At 42.5% G+C, this 19,676-nt stretch overlaps 1 protein-coding gene across 1 annotated transcript in view; it reads right to left on the bottom strand.

The window, feature by feature from the left end:
• Positions 1–1,101: 1,101 nt before the first annotated feature.
• Positions 1,102–19,676, bottom strand: part of LOC136610865 (LIM homeobox transcription factor 1-alpha-like) — a 54,005-nt gene continuing 35,430 nt past the window's right edge. The window contains exons 3-8 of the mRNA XM_066590065.1: positions 16,163–16,395; positions 14,916–15,067; positions 10,810–10,887; positions 8,051–8,168; positions 7,242–7,394; positions 1,102–1,473 (exon numbers count right to left, since the gene is read on the bottom strand). Coding sequence (XP_066446162.1) covers positions 1,322–1,473; positions 7,242–7,394; positions 8,051–8,168; positions 10,810–10,887; positions 14,916–15,067; positions 16,163–16,395 — 886 coding nt within the window. The 3' untranslated portion in view covers positions 1,102–1,321. The remainder of the gene's footprint in view (positions 1,474–7,241; positions 7,395–8,050; positions 8,169–10,809; positions 10,888–14,915; positions 15,068–16,162; positions 16,396–19,676) is intronic.

Below are 19,676 nucleotides of genomic sequence, written 5' to 3'. Positions count from 1 at the left end.
TTTCTGGCAGACATAATGATTAGAATTTAGGCCATAAAGTTCAATCTTGGTTTCATCTGACCAGAGAATCTTGTTTCTTACAGTTTGAGAGTCCTTAAGATACTTTTTGGCAAACTCCAGGTGGCTTTCATGTGTCTTTTACTGAGGAGAAGCTTCTTTCTGGTCACTCTACTATAAAGTCCAGATTGGTGGAGGCTGCAGTGATGGTTGAGGTTTTCCCATCTGCACACGGGATCTTTGGAGCTCATCCAGTGACCATTGAGTTCTTGGTCACCTATCTTCCCAAGGCCCTTCTAGTTTCGGGGTCAGCCAGCTTTGGAAAGAGTCCTGGTTGTTCCAAACTTCTTCCATTTAAGAATTATGGAGAACGCTGGGCTGTTGGGAAATTTTAGTGCAGCTGAAATTTTTTCGTAACCTTCTGCAGATCTGTTCCTCCACACAATCCTTTGTTTGAGCTCTACAGACAGTTCTTGCCTCCTTATGGTTTGGTTTTAGCTCTGGTATACATTGTGAGCTGTGAGACCTTTTATAGACTGGGGGCGTCTTTCAAAATTATGTCCAATTGACTGAATCTACCACAGCTGGCCTCCAACCAAGTTGTAGAAACATCTCAAAGACGAACTAAAGAAATTAAAGCCCCCCCCCCCCCCCAAGTGTCATACCACAGGGTGTGAATACTTAGGTCAATACAAAATATTCATTTGTCATTTTTTTTAAGTTTACAAAGATTTCTAACATTCTGTCTTTGCTTTGTCATTTATAGGGTACTAAGTGTAGAATGATGGGGAAAGGTTGAACTTTTTTTTTAATCTGCACAAAGCCAAAACACAACAAAATGTAGAAAAGTGAAAGGGTCTGAAGACTTTCTTGATCCGCTGTATTTTCTTCTGATATGCCATCACGTTATCATATGAAATAACCTTTTAATATGGAGGCATCTAGGAGGAATTCAACTCCAAACATCCCAAACCATGGCAAAATCTTCAATTTATTCAACCCATTCAGTCATAGCAGATATTTCTCCTTCACTGGCTTACAGTTACAGAGATGTTCACGAAAACCTTGGAATAAAAATAGCATGCCATAGAAAACTGTCAGAAGAAGAAATGCCTCCTTAGGAATGGCACAGGTAGATAAACATGTAAAAGCTATATAAATAAGAACATGGATTTTATAATCTGAAAGATTCGGATCTCCCAACTCCATTAGTAGTCCATAGGTGGGATTCTTTTTGTCCTAATATTGTGGATGAAGATGAATTACTTATCACCTCGGTGGGCATCTGCCACTGACCATGACAGCTACATGTCACCTGCGGTGGTCAGGAGGCAAAATAAGAGTTCTGCATGGAATACAATCGATCAATGGGTCCAGCTCGGGCCTGTAGGCTACTTCCATCAGAAGATGCCAGTAACGATCCACTTAGATAATTGATGCTTTCACTGTCCATGTCATGAAAAACATTATCTGCATCTGTTAGGAAGACGAATGAATTAGAAAATGTATTTTTAAAACCAGAAAACCACTTTAATGCTCAGTTCACGTAATATGCCGTTAATAGTTTAAAGGGATTTTGTCATAAGGGTTTATGCTAGCCGAACCACGGGCAGCTTCAACCCAGAATCCCTGTTGGCCTCATAGGTGTTTTATTCAGGGCTGAGCAGCGAGTCACGGGGTAGTCTGTGCCTGTTCACTGTATGAAGACTGACAGTTCTCTCCCCTTTTGTGTTTACGGAAAGAGCTGTTCGTCTTCATAATGCAAGTGGGGGGAGACTGGCGCGGCGCGGCCAACCCGTGACTCGGAGCACGGCTCCAAGTCAAACTTCATAGTGTATTTATTCTGAAATGCTGCGTGAGGGCATCATGAATGTGGTGACAGAATCCCTTTAATCTGGTTGCATACACCAGAAAATTCTGGTGTGTGCATCAAATTAAAGGGGTTTTCCAGGAAAAGTACTATTGAGCGGAAGCAGCGGAAGTCTCTATTCCGACCTTTGTGTAGTGGTCGGTGCTTGTGACTGCAGGCACGGTTCTCATTGAAGTCAATGGGAGCCGTGCCTGCAGTTATAAGTGCTGGCCACTACAAAGAGGTCGGAGCAGAGACTTCCGCTACTTCTCCTCTGACCCCTGTGTATTTGCAGCGCTGTCAGTAGGGGCAAAATCAGCTGATCGGTTGAGCAAAGGACCCCAGCTGATCAATTCTGAGGATAGCTCATCAATAGTATTCTCCCTGGGAAAACCCCTTTAAGGGTGGTTTCATATCTATGGTTGGAGGTTCCATCGCAGATACGGCAAAAAACCCGGGCAGCTGAAAGTGAACAGACCCCATTATAGTCAATTTGGCGCTGTTCGGTTCTGTCATAAGATGGAGACGTTCAGCCAGGGGATTCCCCTTCCCTGCTCCTTAAACAGAGCAGAAAACCGGACCCCCCCAAGCGTAGATTTGAAACCGCCCCTAAGCCACCAGAGCCATATACAGTACCATGCAGCCTCATATTTCACTGTCCAAGTTCTCTACTGAGACTAAAATAAATTGTAAAAACAGTTAACTTTAAGGCCCAATGTCCGCATGCGGATTGTAATTATGAAATCCGCGTGGAGATTTGCACCCATAGGGATGCATTAGCATCCGGAGGGCAATTTAAAGCATGTGGATGTGGTCCCCCCCCCCCCCCCCCCCAGCATGCGGATAGCACGCGTGGGAAGAAATCGCAGCATGCTCCATTTTTGTCTGCAGATCCTGCAGTTCGGCTTCCATTGAAGACAATGGAAGCCGTCATATCTGCGGCACACCCGCAGCTGTCATTGTGGCTGTGCTGCGGATCCGTGGGAAAGCAGGACATTAAAAAAAAAAAAGCACTGCGCATGCGCCCGAATGCATCCGCCATGCTGAAAAAAGAAGATCTGTCCGGCGCAGAGGTGATCCGCGCTGGAGCCAGAGAGGTAAGAAGACCTTTTTCTCTCCTCAAGGCCGCGGGCACAGCTGGATTCCGCTGCGTGATGCAGCAGTGAAATCTGTGTGTGCAAGTGGACATTGGGCCTAAATGTTTGAAAAAAGAGTTAAAACCCAGTGTTCTCGTTTAACCCTCCGAAATCACGCATTTCACTGCACGATTTTGGGCAGACAGATGTCTTTGATGCGCAAATGCGCACCAAAATAAAGCATGTTGCGTTATTTTGCCTGCGCTCGAAATGTGTGTGGAAAAAAAAACATGTCAAGGAACTTATTGAAGTGAATGAGTTCTATTTCCTGCGCATCTGACGCACGGAATTTGCGGTCCAAATGTGCACGTGTGCAGGCCTGTCCATAAGTGTTATTTATTCCACACAGTGAATGCTGAAAAAAAGCAATGGCAGAATTGCGCTCTTTGGTTTATTCCCCTTCCTAAGGGCGGCTTCACATGCAGTACTCAGAGAATAGAACACATTTAGTTCAATGGCTTTATCCACATTTCTGTTTTTGCACACGTATTTCTTGCACACGCAAAAAAAAAAGAACCCGACCACAGGTCCCCATAGAAGCCTATGGAGGTTGTGCAAACGCACACAATAAGTAAGGGGAGGCGTTAAACACTGGGCAGTTCCATTAAAAAAAAGAACATATCTGGAACTCATTAGGCTAAATAGCTATTTCAAACAGTAAGTGCGCACAAATGAACGTACCCTGCTAGTGCAAAAAGTACAGTATAATACACTGACACGCACACAAAAAGCCTCGTACATAGCATAAATACGCATAGCATAGAGGCGTGTGCAAAAACACATACAACTGTATGAAGCAGCCTAAAACATGAGTAAAATTTAATTAGTAACTCCAAAATTGTGCTAGTGGACTACAACTCAGCTCGTAAAAATAAAGCTGCACTGACAGTAGAGAAAAAAAGTATTTTAACAGGCCTCCTGCCAAAGACATGCCACAGTCATGTCTTAATAGGCAAACAATTATGACAGCTCTGGGAGCCTTCAGAAGTTAAATGCTGCTGTCAGAATTGACAGCAGAATTTAAAGGGTTAAATGCAGCCGTTAAGGATTTTGCTTCCTTGGACAATGCCTTTGATAAAATGACAAATGGAGCCACTAAAACATAAAAGCGCTCATGTGAATATGGCAATGGAAGAAAATAAGTCATGGTCTCTCAGAATGCGGTGATGAAGGAAATAAAACATTGCTTGATCCTTACAAGAGTAATTTAGTTAATGACTTTATTGCTAATGTTTGATCCTTTTGTGCATCTATGCTTGCAAATTATTTTGTTATAAGTTCTGGCAAGACAATTCAGACATACAATCATTTTGTGTCAACAGCCTTTACTCTTTTTTCACTTTTTTTTAGACTAAATATATATACCTTACATATAGTGCCAAAACTTTGCATAAGTCACTGAACTGACTTATTTTCCAAATCCCTCGTATGCTGGTTCTAGATCTTCCTATCCCTATACACATAGAGCTCCTAAATAATTAAAGGCTATAAAAACCGCTGTGCATGAAAAATCAATACACATATATCTTACTTAGCCCCAGTGGAAAAAAGGGATGCACTTATTTATTTTTCTTGCATTGAGTTTTTCTTCTTATGCATTTAATTAGCCTCATACATGGTTTGCAGGTTTTCCTAAATTCGAGTTTCTAGCTTGGGGGCCTTACCAGCACTGATCAGCTGCTCTTTTTCATTAACATGCACAAGCTCATCTCCTCCTCCCATCTCCTCTTTCAGAAGCTGTGTAGCCCACTCAATACTACACAGCTATCTCCCCATCTTCTCTCAGGGTAGCTGCTGATCATTCCCGTCACTGCTGATAAGAGCTGAAGATTCCCCTGCAGTAAATTACAGCCCTCTGTAATAGTAGCTTTCTCTGCCCTCCTCCACCATCCACCAAAACTGTCATGCAGCCCACTGTAAAGCCCAATGTCCACGGGCGGATCTGATTCCGCATGCAGGAGCCCACAGCGGAATCCAACCCTGCCCACGGCCGAGGACACTGCTTACCCATCCGGGTCTTCTGTGTGCCTGTCCGGGTCTTATATTTTCTTCACTTCGGATGTGTGTGGAAGTGCCGGCTGGCACGCTGCCACACATGCGCAGAGGAGCTTTATTTTTTTTAAACTCCTGCTTTCCTGGGCTGCGGATTAGATGACTTCCATTGACTTCAATGGAAGCTGTCCGTGCATGAACCGCACTGAAATGGAGCATGCTGCGATTTGTTTTCCGGACAAAAGGGTCCGCAAAACAAATCTGCATGCTTTAATATAGTTGCCAACGCCCATGTTTCTCTATGAGCGGCTTGAACTGCGGATTGTCTGCACTTCATGTCCGCCTGTGGACATTGGGCCTAATAGTAGCTTTCTCTGCTCTCTGTCCTTCTGATCTCCTCCACCATCACCCAGCACTGTCATACAGCCCTCTGTAATAGCAACTTTCTGTGCTCTCTGTCCTCCTGATCTCCTCCACCATCACCCAGCACTGTCATACAGCCCTCTGTAATAGCAACTTTCTGTGCTCTCTGTCCTCCTGATCTCCTCCACCATCACCCAGCACTGTCATACAGCCTTCTGTAATAGTAGTTTTCTCTGCTCTCTGTTCTTCTGATCTCCTCCACCATCACCCAGCACTGTCATACAGCCTTCTGTAACAGTAGCTTTCTGTGCTCTCTGCCCTCCTGATCTCCTCCACCATCACCCAGCACTGTTATACAGCCCTCTGTAATAGTAGCTTTCTCCGCTCTCTGTTCTTCTGATCTCCTCCACCATCTCCCAGCACTGTCATACAGCCCTCTGTAATAGCAACTTTCTGTGCTCTCTGTCCTTCTGATCTCCTCCACCATCACCCAGCACTGTCATACAACCTTCTGTAACAGTAGCTTTCTGTGTTCTCTGCCCTCCTGATCTCCTCCACCATCACCCAGCACTGTCATACAGCCCTCTGTAATAGCAACTTTCTGTGCTCTCTGTCCTCCTGATCTCCTCCACCATCACCCAGCACTGTCATACAGCCTTCTGTAATAGTAGTTTTCTCTGCTCTCTGTTCTTCTGATCTCCTCCACCATCACCCAGCACTGTCATACAGCCTTCTGTAACAGTAGCTTTCTGTGCTCTCTGCTCTCCTGATCTCCTCCACCATCACCCAGCACTGTTATACAGCCCTCTGTAATAGTAGCTTTCTCCGCTCTCTGTTCTTCTGATCTCCTCCACCATCTCCCAGCACTGTCATACAGCCCTCTGTAATAGTAGGTTTCTGTGCTCTCTGTCCTCCTGATCTCCTCCACCATCACCCAGCACTGTCATACAGCCCTCTGTAATAGCAGCTTTCTGTGCTCTCTGTCCTCCTGATCTCCTCCACCATCACCCAGCACTGTCATACAGCCTTCTGTAACAGTAGCTTTCTGTGCTCTCTGCCCTCCTGATCTCCTCCACCATCACCCAGCACTGTTATACAGCCCTCTGTAATAGTAGCTTTCTCCGCTCTCTGTTCTTCTGATCTCCTCCACCATCTCCCAGCACTGTCATACAGCCCTCTGTAATAGTAGGTTTCTGTGCTCTCTGTCCTCCTGATCTCCTCCACCATCACCCAGCACTGTCATACAGCCCTCTGTAATAGCAGCTTTCTGTGCTCTCTGTTCTTCTGATCTCCTCCACCATCTCCCAGCACTGTCATACAGCCTTCTGTAACAGTAGCTTTCTGTGCTCTCTGCCCTCCTGATCTCCTCCACCATCACCCAGCACTGTTATACAGCCCTCTGTAATAGTAGTTTTCTCTGCTCTCTGTCCTCCTGATCTCCTCCACCATCTCCCAGCACTGTCATACAGCCCTCTGTAATAGTAGGTTTCTGTGCTCTCTGTCCTCCTGATCTCCTCCACCATCACCCAGCACTGTCATACAACCCTCTGTAATAGTAGCTTTCTGTGCTTTCTGTCCTTCTGATCTCCTTCACCGTACCCCGGCATGGTTATACAGCCCTCTGTAATAGCTCAGTAGAAATGCAGTGAATGCACGTTCACAACAGGGGAGCAGGATAATGGAGGAGTCAGTCAGTTTACAGAATTTACTAGGATTTCAGTCCTCCAGTCTGTAGTGTCTTGGAGAACAATACAAGCATAGATATCAGCCAAGCAGAGATGTTTAAGTACAAAAAGTCTTCATTTTCAGAGGCACATTGATTAACAGAGAAAAAGTGCAAAGCTGTACATAGGCTATAAATGTACATTGTCATTTCATTTAAAAGCATGTAAACCTCTTGTTACCGTATGGATGTAAATGGTCGCCGGGCAGTTGAGGAGGAGTAAGACTCTGTCGATAGAGATCTGCGTCATAGACACTCTGGTCCAGTTGGAGGAGCGCCTGCTGTTGTATTCTGGGATATGGCACCATAACGCCTTCTAACCCGCTGCTACCATCTAAAGGATCAAACCCAATACAAATACAAGGTTGGGAACTGGACAAAACAAGTCTTATTATTTGCATTCTTTTTGGTATTTGAGGCTTCTATGTATATTAGAGTATTGTATCAGGGACGTAACTATAGGGGATGCAGAGGATGCGGTTGGATCCGGGGCCAGGAGCCTTAGGGGGCCCATAAGGGCTCTTTTTTTCCAAACGTGGAGCCAAGTAGTATGAATAAAGCATTATAGTTGGGGGTCCTGTTACAGATTTTGCATTAGGGCCCGAAAGCTTTAACACTTTCCAATCCACTGTCTGACGTCTGAAGACATTCTGATTGAAGGCTGTACAGCTCCGATGTCAGATGACGTCCGCCAGGGTATTCTCACTGTATATTACTAGTCGCTCTGTTTTCGGGAGGCCTCTCCAGCATGTCCCATACCGCAGTACTGGCTGTAGCCAGCAGATGGTGCCATTGTATAATGGCAGAAAGAGAAACTCCCCCTAGGAAACCCTGAATCCAAAATTGGATTGCAAAGGGTTAAGTTACACCTCTAATTGTTATCTACCCGGCCTAGTAGCTGTATGGCAATCTGACCGGCTGGATATGCTTGTCACGTGAGAAGGGATAAGCCCTGAGAACATTATATATCATCATCATTAGTCTACTCACCTTCACTGTCATCATTACTCTGTCTACTACTCCCACGGTTCCCACAAGCCGAGCCCAGACGCTGGGATGCCAACTGCTCGTGGTCTTGTTGCTGTTGCCTCCGGGCTATTTTCTTCATCTAGAAAATATAGGATTGCTGAGAGTCTTGGGGTATGTTGACGCCCCTGAAATACCCTGCTAAAACATTCATATAACCAAGGAGGACGAGTTATTAAATGCATGACGTTCCCCCATGGTTTGGCTGCGGCTTTTTCTTAAAGGGGTTTCACCAGGATCATACATTATCCCAGGATAGGGGAGAACTTGCTGATTGGTGGGGTCTCAGCACTGAGACCCCCCCACGATCTTGAGAAAGCGGGTCCCCTGTCTCCTTCCGACAGTCATTGTGGGGTTGTTTCAACTCCCTGCAGTGTCATCAAAATGAATGCAACACTGGTCAAGCATGGTCAGCAACCGCTCCATTCATGTCAATGGGGCTGATGGAAGTACCTGAGCATTTCAGCTAGGCTATCAAGGGCAGTCCTATTGAAAGTGGATGGCAACACACTTGTGCAACCAGCACTCTATTCAGGCTCCTTCACAGAGCGGAGGGTACAGGAAGCCTGCAGTGAGTAGGACGGAGAACATCGGACCCCTGTTCTCGTGATCGGTGGGGGACTTCCATAGGTAGGAGCGCAGCCGCAACAGGAAAAATAGACATGCTGCGGCTGGGAAATCTGCGCCACAGCATCTGCTTCTGCCAGCTTTGCCGTCCCGTGTGAGATTTTTGACAAATCTCGTCCACATGGCTCGTTAGTCCCGGGATTAGCGGCTGCAGGCGGATTTGCTGCAGCGAAATTCCGGATGGAATGTCCACGGCAAATCCGCCATGTGTGAACCCAGCCTTATGGAAGCAGTTATACGAAAAGGATAACTCATCAGGTTACTGCAGTGATGGGCCTCACATGTATGTTTTACTCATTGGAGTCAGTGGAGAAACAGATGATGCTGTCATATTTCTGGAGAGATGGAATATGTTTTCATGCCACTCTTTTGGTACATATAACACATAATAAAGTGTTTTTCTTCTTTTTATGACATTCACTGTAGTGTAATTGATGCACCAACATTATTCTGCAGGTCGGTATGATTACTGGAGTGCCAAATGTGTTGTTTCCACATTTTACTACTTTTTCTGGAAAAAAAAAATGAATTACTAGTGTTCATGTTGCCGTATAGTGAGACCCAAAACATTTGTATTTATCCACCAACAGAGCTGTGTGAGGGCTCGTATTTTGCAGTAGTCGTCATTGGTATCATTTTGGAGCAAATACGACATTCTAATCACTTCGGGTTCAATTTTCTGTTAAGAGAGATGAGCAGAACAGAACAGAAGTGCTGACATTTTTTGGAAGGCTTACTGTTTTGCGGTATATACAATCTTTTGATCACTCTTTAATAATCCGTTTTTTGGGGGCAGGGAGGATAGACCAAAGCATATCTTGGGTCGTTAAAAATGTGGTGATAGGAATTCTGTGCAGGTTTTTTTTTTTTCATATTTTTTCACATTCTACTAAAATCTTTTTTTTACTTTTATTTCAGTTCCACTAGGGGACTATAAAAGGGTTGTCCAATTTCAATATACCATATTTTCCGGTGTATAAGACGACCTTTTAACCCCCGAAAAATCTGCTCTGCAGTTGGGGTCGTCTTATACGCCAGGTATACATGTTAAAAAATAAATCAATACTCACTTCCAGCGGTGCTGCTGCAGGCTTTCGCTTCCTCGTGCACGCTGGCAGAGCATTGCTTTCTGCAAGCGGGGCTCGAATGCCCCGCCTCCAGAAAGCTAATGCTCTGATTGGCTAACGCCAGACTAAGTTAGCCAATCACAGCCATTCATGACGTCATTTAATTTTTTTTAACACTGTATTCCTGGCATATAAGACAAAAAAGTCTTATATGCCGGAAAATACGGTACTTTTAAAAAAAATTCAAGCCAAATGGGTTACTACAATAAAGCAAAGGGTACTTACACATAAGCGCCCATAGGAGTGATAGTCTGTCAGAGAATGGAGCCAGAGTGGGACGGAGATCTTCCGGCCACCCACCTCCATTCACCCCAAGTAGGCACTCACTCGAAGATTGAGTCAGTCCTGTGTACACTGAGCGAGGAGTCGCTCAGTAGCCGTTCTGTTTCGGCCCGCTGAAATGGAACGAATAGCGACTAACGAGTGACTTCTCGCTCAGTGCCCTGTCAACGGGTCGTGTGTACATGGGCCAACAGTCACTCATAATCGCTTGTTTGAGAGATTATTAGGGCGACTGACGGCCTGTGTAAAGGAACCTTAAGCTGTTAAGAGGGGATGTTTGACAACAAACATGTTGACTGTTTCCAATAATGACCAGCAGAATTGTCAGTACATTGCACAGACAGACTGCAGCTGGGATAGTCTTCCTGCATGATCTGTAGGACAGGTAGATTAGGCAGGAGGTGAGGCTCTGTTTGATAGGCTGTCTCTTGAAGACCATGCCTGTCTGTATGCGGTTAAGATCATCATAAGGGCGGTTAATGTTCCAGCGGACTCAAGCTGTCCATGTATTATATGAACAGCCACCATGTAATATAGCTATCCTATATCTGCCACTTCAACAGTAATGCTGGCCAACATTGGCAGGAAACGGATCTGTGGTGATCAGCGGATTGCTACAGCGATTAACACGAAAGACAACCCCTCTAATGATATAGAAGAGTTTGCAGAGTAGTCCTGTATCTGTACCTTGGCTCTCTGGTTCTGGAACCAAACCTGAACAACACGCACTGTGAGACCGGTCTCTGCTGCCAGTGTCTCCCTCACCTGCCGAAGAAAAACACCATGTAAATGTAGAGTAAGCAATGGTTACTATAATCCTTCAACCCCACAAACGGGTCATCGGTCAGAAGAACATCTCCCCATTCACAGGGGGATCTGTATAGCTGACCAGCAAGCATTCATCATCTACACTGCCTGATGATTGGGCAAACAAACGTTCAGTTCAACCTTTGTGCCCAATCATCGGTCCATGTATAAGGGCCTTAGAGGGATTGTCTGCTTAGGGGTTTGTGCACATCTGGGATTGCATATTTGCAGGCGCAATAGCGTTTGGTTTTTTTAATTTATTTTTATTGACTTTGAATTATAGAGTTACAAAAAAGGAACAACGAGTGTAAAAATAACAGCGTTACATTATAGAAAAATATGGACATCTCGTAAGCATGTATGTAGAGAGATAGATAGATAGATATGAGAAAGATAGATAGATATGAGATAGATGGATGGATGGATAGATAGATAGATATGAGAAAGATAGATAGATAGATAGATAGATTGATAGATATGAGATAGATAGATATGGGATAGATAGATAGATATGAGATAGATAGATAGATAGATAGATAGATATGAGATAGATAGATAGATATTAGATAGATAGATATGAGAAAGATAGATAGATATGAGAAAGATAGATAGTTATGAGATAGATAGATAGATAGATAGATAGATAGATAGATATGAGATAGATAGATAGATAGATAAATAGATAGATAGATAGATAGATAGATAGATAGATAGATAGATAGATAGATAGATAGATAGGAGATAGATGAATAGATAGATATGAGATAGATAGATATGGGATAGATAGATATGAGAAAGATAGATAGATATTAGATAGATAGATATGAGATAGATAGATAGATATGAGAAAGATAGATAGATAGATAGATAGATATGAGATAGATAGATAGGAGATAGATATGAGATAGATAGATAGGAGATAGATAGATATGAGATAGATAGATAGATAGATAGATATGAGATAGATAGATAGATAGGAGATAGATGAATAGATAGATATGAGATAGATAGATAGATAGATAGATAGATATGGGATAGATAGATAGATAGATAGATATGGGATAGATAGATAGATAGATAGATAGATATGAGAAAGATAGATAGATATGAGATAGATGGATGGATGGATAGATAGATAGATATGAGAAAGATAGATAGATAGATAGATAGATAGATAGATTGATAGATATGAGATAGATAGATATGGGATAGATAGATAGATATGAGATAGATAGATAGATAGATAGATAGATAGATATGAGATAGATAGATATTAGATAGATAGATATGAGAAAGATAGATAGATATGAGAAAGATAGATAGTTATGAGATAGATAGATAGATAGATAGATAGATATGAGATAGATAGATAGATAGATAGATAGATAGATAGATAGATAGGAGATAGATGAATAGATAGATATGAGATAGATAGATATGGGATAGATAGATATGAGAAAGATAGATAGATATTAGATAGATAGATATGAGATAGATAGATAGATATGAGAAAGATAGATAGATAGATAGATAGATAGATATGAGATAGATAGATAGGAGATAGATATGAGATAGATAGATAGGAGATAGATAGATATGAGATAGATAGATAGATAGATAGATAGATATGAGATAGATAGATAGATAGGAGATAGATGAATAGATAGATATGAGATAGATAGATAGATAGATAGATAGATAGATAGATATGGGATAGATAGATAGATAGATATGGGATAGATAGATAGATAGATAGATAGATAGATAGATAGATATGGGATAGATAGATAGATATGAGAAAGATAGATAGATATGAGATAGATAGATAGATAGGAGATAGATGAATAGATAGATATGAGATAGATAGATATGGGATAGATAGATAGATAGATATGAGATAGATAGATATGAGAAAGATAGATAGATAGATATGAGATAGATAGATATGAGAAAGATAGATAGATAGTTATGAGATAGATAGATAGATATGAGATAGATAGATAGATATGAGATAGATAGATATGAGATAGATAGATAGATAGATAGATAGGAGATAGATAGGAGATAGATGAATAGATAGATATGAGATAGATAGATAATAGATAGATAGAGAGATAGATAGATATGGGATAGATAGATAGATAGATAGATTAGATAGATAGACAGATTAGATAGATAGACAGATATGATAGATAGATAGATATTTGTATACGTATATATAGACATCCACAGTTGCACAAAAAAAAAAGTAATAAACCCAGTAAAGCTTGTGACAAGAGAGGACTGATGCGTAGTGCAACATTGCATTATTTTATTGAAATCTTAGCCGCAGTAATTTCCTTTCGGTGTAGTATTGCCTTCCCTTGTCCGATCTTTACAGCGTCTCGCTTACTAATAGTCCATTGTCAAGATATTTATTGAGGCTGGATATAAGGAAAAGAAAAAAGAGTATTCTAATACCGCTTCTAATATCTTGGAAGGGTCCTAAACATCTTAACCTTTATCACCTAATTGTGGACTACAAACGCTCAACCTTCATCTAGACATGGGTAGAATCGAAATTAGGGGTAGAGATAAAGGAAAAATCAAATGGTTCAAAAAGTCATTTGGGATCCATCGTCGGGGGACTCTATTTTTAATTTCTCTAACTGACCTGCATTTTCCAAATGGAGGTACCAAGTAGTATGTCTAAAAGATATATATATATATATATATATATATATATAAAAATGACATCCATTATTGTTGGAATTTGGTTTTAGCCAGTACTGTAACACACAGCGTTTGCTTATAAAAAGGACAATATGCGCCATTTTTGCCATTTTCATTGTGGATGGTGAAGTGTGAAATCTGTATGTATGTGGAGACATTGGAAGGTTAAACCTCCATACTTCATATATAAGGGTTGCAATAGCGTTTTTAAATGTACCTTTTGCGTGCACAAGTCACGCACACTTTCGTACACAAAAGTACACACACTGATGCTTTCAGCCACGGCGTGTCATTTGGGTGAGCATTTCAGTTGCGCAAAAAAAAACCGGCAGCATGCTCTATTTATCTGCAGAAAAGAAAATCTCTTGAACACATTAAACTAATTGGCAATTTCAATGGCTGAGGACATCGGCACGGGTCTTGTTGTGCGCGCAATTACACACGACCTGTGCTTGCAAAAAGTAAAGTAAAAAATACTGTTGTGCGCGCAAATACGCATCCGCTCGTGTGACAGAAGCCTAAGGCTGTGTTGTCACATTGGTCAGGAGTCACATATAAAAGGCAGTAGAAATGCCTGGGAAACGCAGTAAAACCGCGACACCAGCTCCCTGGAACGCGGCCAAATAGTCCCTTCAACAGCAGAATAAGGTGTCATTCGTAGAGCATTTCTGTCCGTGCTGTGGGATTCTGCCCGGGGGTTCCATCACAGGTGCTGAAAATGGCATTGTGACGGAGACCCCAAACGGAACCATTCACTGTCATTAGTCACCACTTTGTTACACTATTGTATACACCAAATATAACCGAAACAAATGCAATCCTTGTCAAAAGAGCACCAATGACAATGAATGGTTCAGTTTGGTCCCATTTAGAGGGGTTCCGTCACATTGCTGTTTTCGGCACCTGTGATGGAACCCCCAACGGAATCCCACAGCCTTTACAAAGACGCTGCTTCCTAAAGCATAAAGAAACTGTAATTCTTAGTGACTACACTACAAGTCTCATCTGTCCTCTCCTTCGGGCAACGGAGACAGTCAAGTGGTCGGCACCAGTGATGTTTGTCACAGGTGGCCAACCCCCCAACCACCATGGGTGAAGTGATAGACCTTATGCTGGTGCGATGAGACGGACTATAGAGAGTTAGAGGGTCAGTTTGGAGTTCGGTAGAAGGTGGAAGATGGATAACACCCAGCCCATATAATGACATAGAGACAACTATGTACTATTATCTATACATAGAGGTATTTTTTACGAGTGAGTGCCATGGTCAGTACCTTTCTGCAAGGCTTGGAAGACACCTCAAATGATGCCTTAAAAGCTCTGCGCTGCTGTGTGGTGAGAATTGTTCTTGGCCTTTTTGATCGTTTAAGATCCTTCGCTTCATCGCTTCCTTTGCCGTGACTTCCATCTTCATCTTCACTTTTAACTGGAAGCCGAACAGGTTTACATGCATGAAACAAACATAATAATCATGTATACCGATAAAGAATGGTACCTGATACACTGTGATCTATCTATCAATCTATCTATGTCACATCTATCTATCTATCTAATATCTCATATCTATCTATCTATCTATCTATCTATCTCCTATCTATCTATCTATCTATCTCCTATCTATCTATCTATCTAATATCTCATATCTATCTATCTATGTCATATCTATCTATCTTTCTAATATCTATCCATCTATCTCATATCTATCTCATATCTATGTATCTATCTATCTATCTATCTATCTATCTATCTATCTCATATCTATCTCATATCTATGTATCTATCTATCTATCTATCTATCTATCTATCTAATCATCTATCTCATATCTTAAAACCACTGATATGAGCCTGCTTACAAGGATGGCATTAACTTTTGAACTATTTTCAATGCAGTCTCTCAGAAAAACTGGATTCTCCAATTTGATGCATTGTCAGCTGCAGAGTTTTTATAATTTTTTCTTACTTGAAATCTTCTTACCAACCACCAACTTGATGTTCACAAGTCAACACCACTAGTTATTGTAGTCCAGCATCTCATACATAAACTACGTTTCCCTATCTGCCCACACAGTTCTCATCACATTTGGTATTCAGATTTACCTTATGTAGACAGTGGGACTGACTTGCTACTATATATATATATATAATATATACATATACATATACACACACATATATATACACACACATACACACACACACACATATATATATACACACATATATATATACATATACACATATACACACACACATATATATATACACATACACACACACACACACATATATATATACACACATATATATATACATATACACATATACACACACACATATATATATACACATACACACACACACACACATATATATATACACACATACACACACACACACACATATATATATACACACATACACACACACACACATATATATATACACACATACACACACACACACACACATATATATATATATATATATATATATATATACACACATATGGATTACAACCTACCAGACCCAGCTGGAGTCAGGCTGAAGGCGCTGAGCATCTCTCTCTCCCTCTCGTAGTCGCTGCGGCACAGCAGTTGCCCTTCTTTTAGCACAAACTCATCCCCTCGCTCCAGTCTTCGCTCGCACTCGCAGCAGTAGAAGCAGGCCACATGATACACGTGGTTGAGAACACGCATGATGAGTTCAGATGGCATCACTGTTTTCAGGCAGCTGTTGCATTTAGTAGCAAAGAGCCTATGAGATAATAAGACTTAAGTGAGAAAATGTTTTGAGATTTAGCCAACCGCAGATATGAGACATTACTACTGTACTATGAGGCTTGTATTGGGACTATCATACAAAAGGTTTACAAACGTTTTGGGACCTCTACAAAACCTGAGCTGTCAGACGAGGGGGATATGCAATTCAGGTGTGTGATCATTAGGTATAAAGGAGAGGATCACACAGACATATTCCAGTACAGAAACCATCAGGATGCCACCAGATGTAGAGCTGACAACGGGGTCTGGGGGTGGTCTGTCACCAACCAATTAGTAGGGGACATCGCAGTTTCTGGACCTTCCAGAGTCTACTGTTGGCAATATTGTTTGGAAATGGAAAACATTAGTGTGCATGCAGTGCAGCCACGTGCAGGGAGACCTCGTAAACGGACAGAACGTGGACAACGAATCTTTGTACAACTTGTGAAAGCATCACATACATCGCCCGCCGAAACACTTGCTCAGAAGATCTCACAGGCTATTGGAACATCCATTAGCACCAGAGCCATCCGTAGGAAACTGCATGTAAAGGGTACCATGGACGAGTGACTGCACACAACATCACAGCAGAGTATGTACAGAGAAGACTGCAATGGTGCTTGGAGCTTCCTTCTTGGACTGTAAAATAAGTGGAAGCAGATGTTGTTGGCAGTTGAATCGCAGTAACCATCTTCTGATCAGATGGTCACACTTGTGTGTGGCGGTTGCCTGGAGAGCGGGTTCTGCAGCGTCCCAACAGTGAAGTTTGGAGGAGGTTCTGTTATGGTCGGGGGGTTCTGCTGAAAAGGACTAGGGCCATTGGTTATAGTAAAGTCCACGCCAATGGGCAAAGAGACATTCTAGACAATGTGGCATTACCTACCCTGTGGCAATACTTCCGGCAGCAACCAAGGCAGTAGGCATGACACTAAGGAGCTGGCAGGGGTAGAGATGGCAGTTGTCACGGTGGCTTTACCAAATCCCTCCACAGAGGGACGCATATGGCCTGAGCCAAGGCACTGCTAGGCCACTTCCAGGCAACGCTGCGACAGCGGTAACCTGTATAGATGTGTAGTGGACTGAAGATGTTGTCACTCATGATGCCACTGTTCCTTCACAACGCTGGTTGTCCGGCAGAGAAAATAACAGAATCCACACACGATGAAAGTTGAATACCTCAATCACTGGGAATGGGCAGTGACTGGAACTTTACTTCTTTAAAGATAAGTTTCACACACTCACCAGTGCAGGAATGACAGTTGAGCAAGGTCAGGGAGGAGAACACCAGGTCTACAGTCCTAGTTATCTGTATGACACCGCTCCTGGACAGACATTGACACTCCAGGACACAAGATGAAACCAGGCCTACAGGCTGAGTTATCTGTAAGGGTCCACTCATGGACAGACACACTGGAGGTGGAAAGAACACTCCGCTGACACTCACTTGTAGACGGAACACTGCACGGTGTGATCCTTACTTCCACTCACTCAATGTAAGGGTCCTGGGATAGGAACATCAGAAGACTTCTCCTCACCCTCCATTCTTCACCACTCTCTCTCAAGGATCCCAGAAGAACAGACAGCCATAACAGAAGCTCTCTGCACACCTCTGGCAAATACATATATAGGGCAACATCACGTGACAAGACACTTGGTTACATTTTCCAGACATTCACAGACATTAACCTCTTACATGCTGCAGCTATGCAATACACATAACTAAAGATAAGACAATTTGCACAGCGCATTTAGACTGAAGACATGACATATATGACTATTATAGAGGGGCCAAATATATAGACTTTGGGCCACTACATCTCTACCAACATGACCGAGCACCATGTCATACAGCATGCAGGGTTGAGGCTTGGTTTGAGGAGCAGAACATTCGCAAAATTCACTAGCCAGCCCAAAGTCCGGATCTCAATCCCCTCAAGCATCTCTTGGATGAACTAGAATTCCATATCGGTGCACACTTAACAATATATTGTTAAGTGTGCACCGAGGAGCAATATATTTCCACACATCTATGGGAATATGATAGATCGTGATCTAGGAGGGTTACTGCATTCATTGAGGCCAAAGGCGGCCCAACACCGGATGGAAAAATGTGAATAAAATCGAATTTCATCACCTTCTATGTGTGTCCATTGCTTCTGTAAACATAGAAGAATGCTGGCATTAACAGTAATGTTTGGGCTTGGCTTTACTACTTAGCTAGCATTGGGCAGGGTATGGGTACTACTCGGAATTCTTTACACGGAATGATTGCAGGGCGCTTAAGAGCCTGACAGCCATCCCAACAATTATGAGTCCTATGCTTTTACACAGGAGCGAATTGCTCATTGGCACTGGCGATCCCTTCCGGCCGGCTGCCTCCATGCAGAGTAAATACGAAGTAGTTCATAGATGAAAGACTGCCTGTTTATACCTGCTGACAGTCACTTGTTGGGTCCCATGATTATGCGGGATCACAATCACTCATAATCGCTCTTTTGCGTGATTACTTGATCGACTGTCGGTCCGTAGAAAAGTACAACACTACTGGAACCCCATTATACATAGAAGCTCAATAACCGTGTGCTAAGAGCTAGTGATATATAAAACCTCTCAAATGTACAAGATACAAGAGGTCACAGCTGACCTTCTCCACATATCTACACTGTGTGTAGAATTGGTGCTGGTACCAACACAGTAATCAGGATCAACACAAAGCCCACATCATTATACGCACTACACAGATTTACACATAGCAACATGGCAACCACATAAGTCTCCATAAAATAAATAAGGTTGCAGATCGTATAGCCATGCTCACAAAGTACTTACTGATATAACAGTGCCCATACAAATATGGCGGGTGATGTCACAGCTCGCTAGTTGAAGATGGGCTCAATAGAAAGTCTATGGGTCCATTCTCAGGTAGCAAACAGTGACAGCGCTCAAACGACTCTTTAAACTGCTTCCTTTTAGCAACTGCTGGGGGTCTTACAATTGCTGTGTGAGCACTAGGTATAAGGAGAGGATCACACATTATATCCCAGTACAGAAACCATCAGAATGCCACCAGATGTAAAGCTGACAACAGGGTCTGGTGGTGGGATGTCGCCAACCAATCAGTCCGGGACTTTGTAGTGCTTTTGGACCTTCCAAAATCCAAATTCCAAAATCCACTGTTGGCAGTGTTGTTTGGAAATGGAAACCATCCAGTGTGTGCGGTGCCGCCACATTCAGGGAGACCTCGTAAACTGACAGAACGTGGACAACTAAGTCTTG

The sequence above is a fragment of the Eleutherodactylus coqui genome, chromosome 2 (genome assembly GCF_035609145.1).
Source record: "Eleutherodactylus coqui strain aEleCoq1 chromosome 2, aEleCoq1.hap1, whole genome shotgun sequence".
NCBI lineage: Eukaryota > Metazoa > Chordata > Amphibia > Anura > Eleutherodactylidae > Eleutherodactylus > Eleutherodactylus coqui.
The sequence above is the reverse complement of the archived record's forward strand: the minus strand, read 5'-3'. Positions and strand labels throughout refer to the sequence as shown.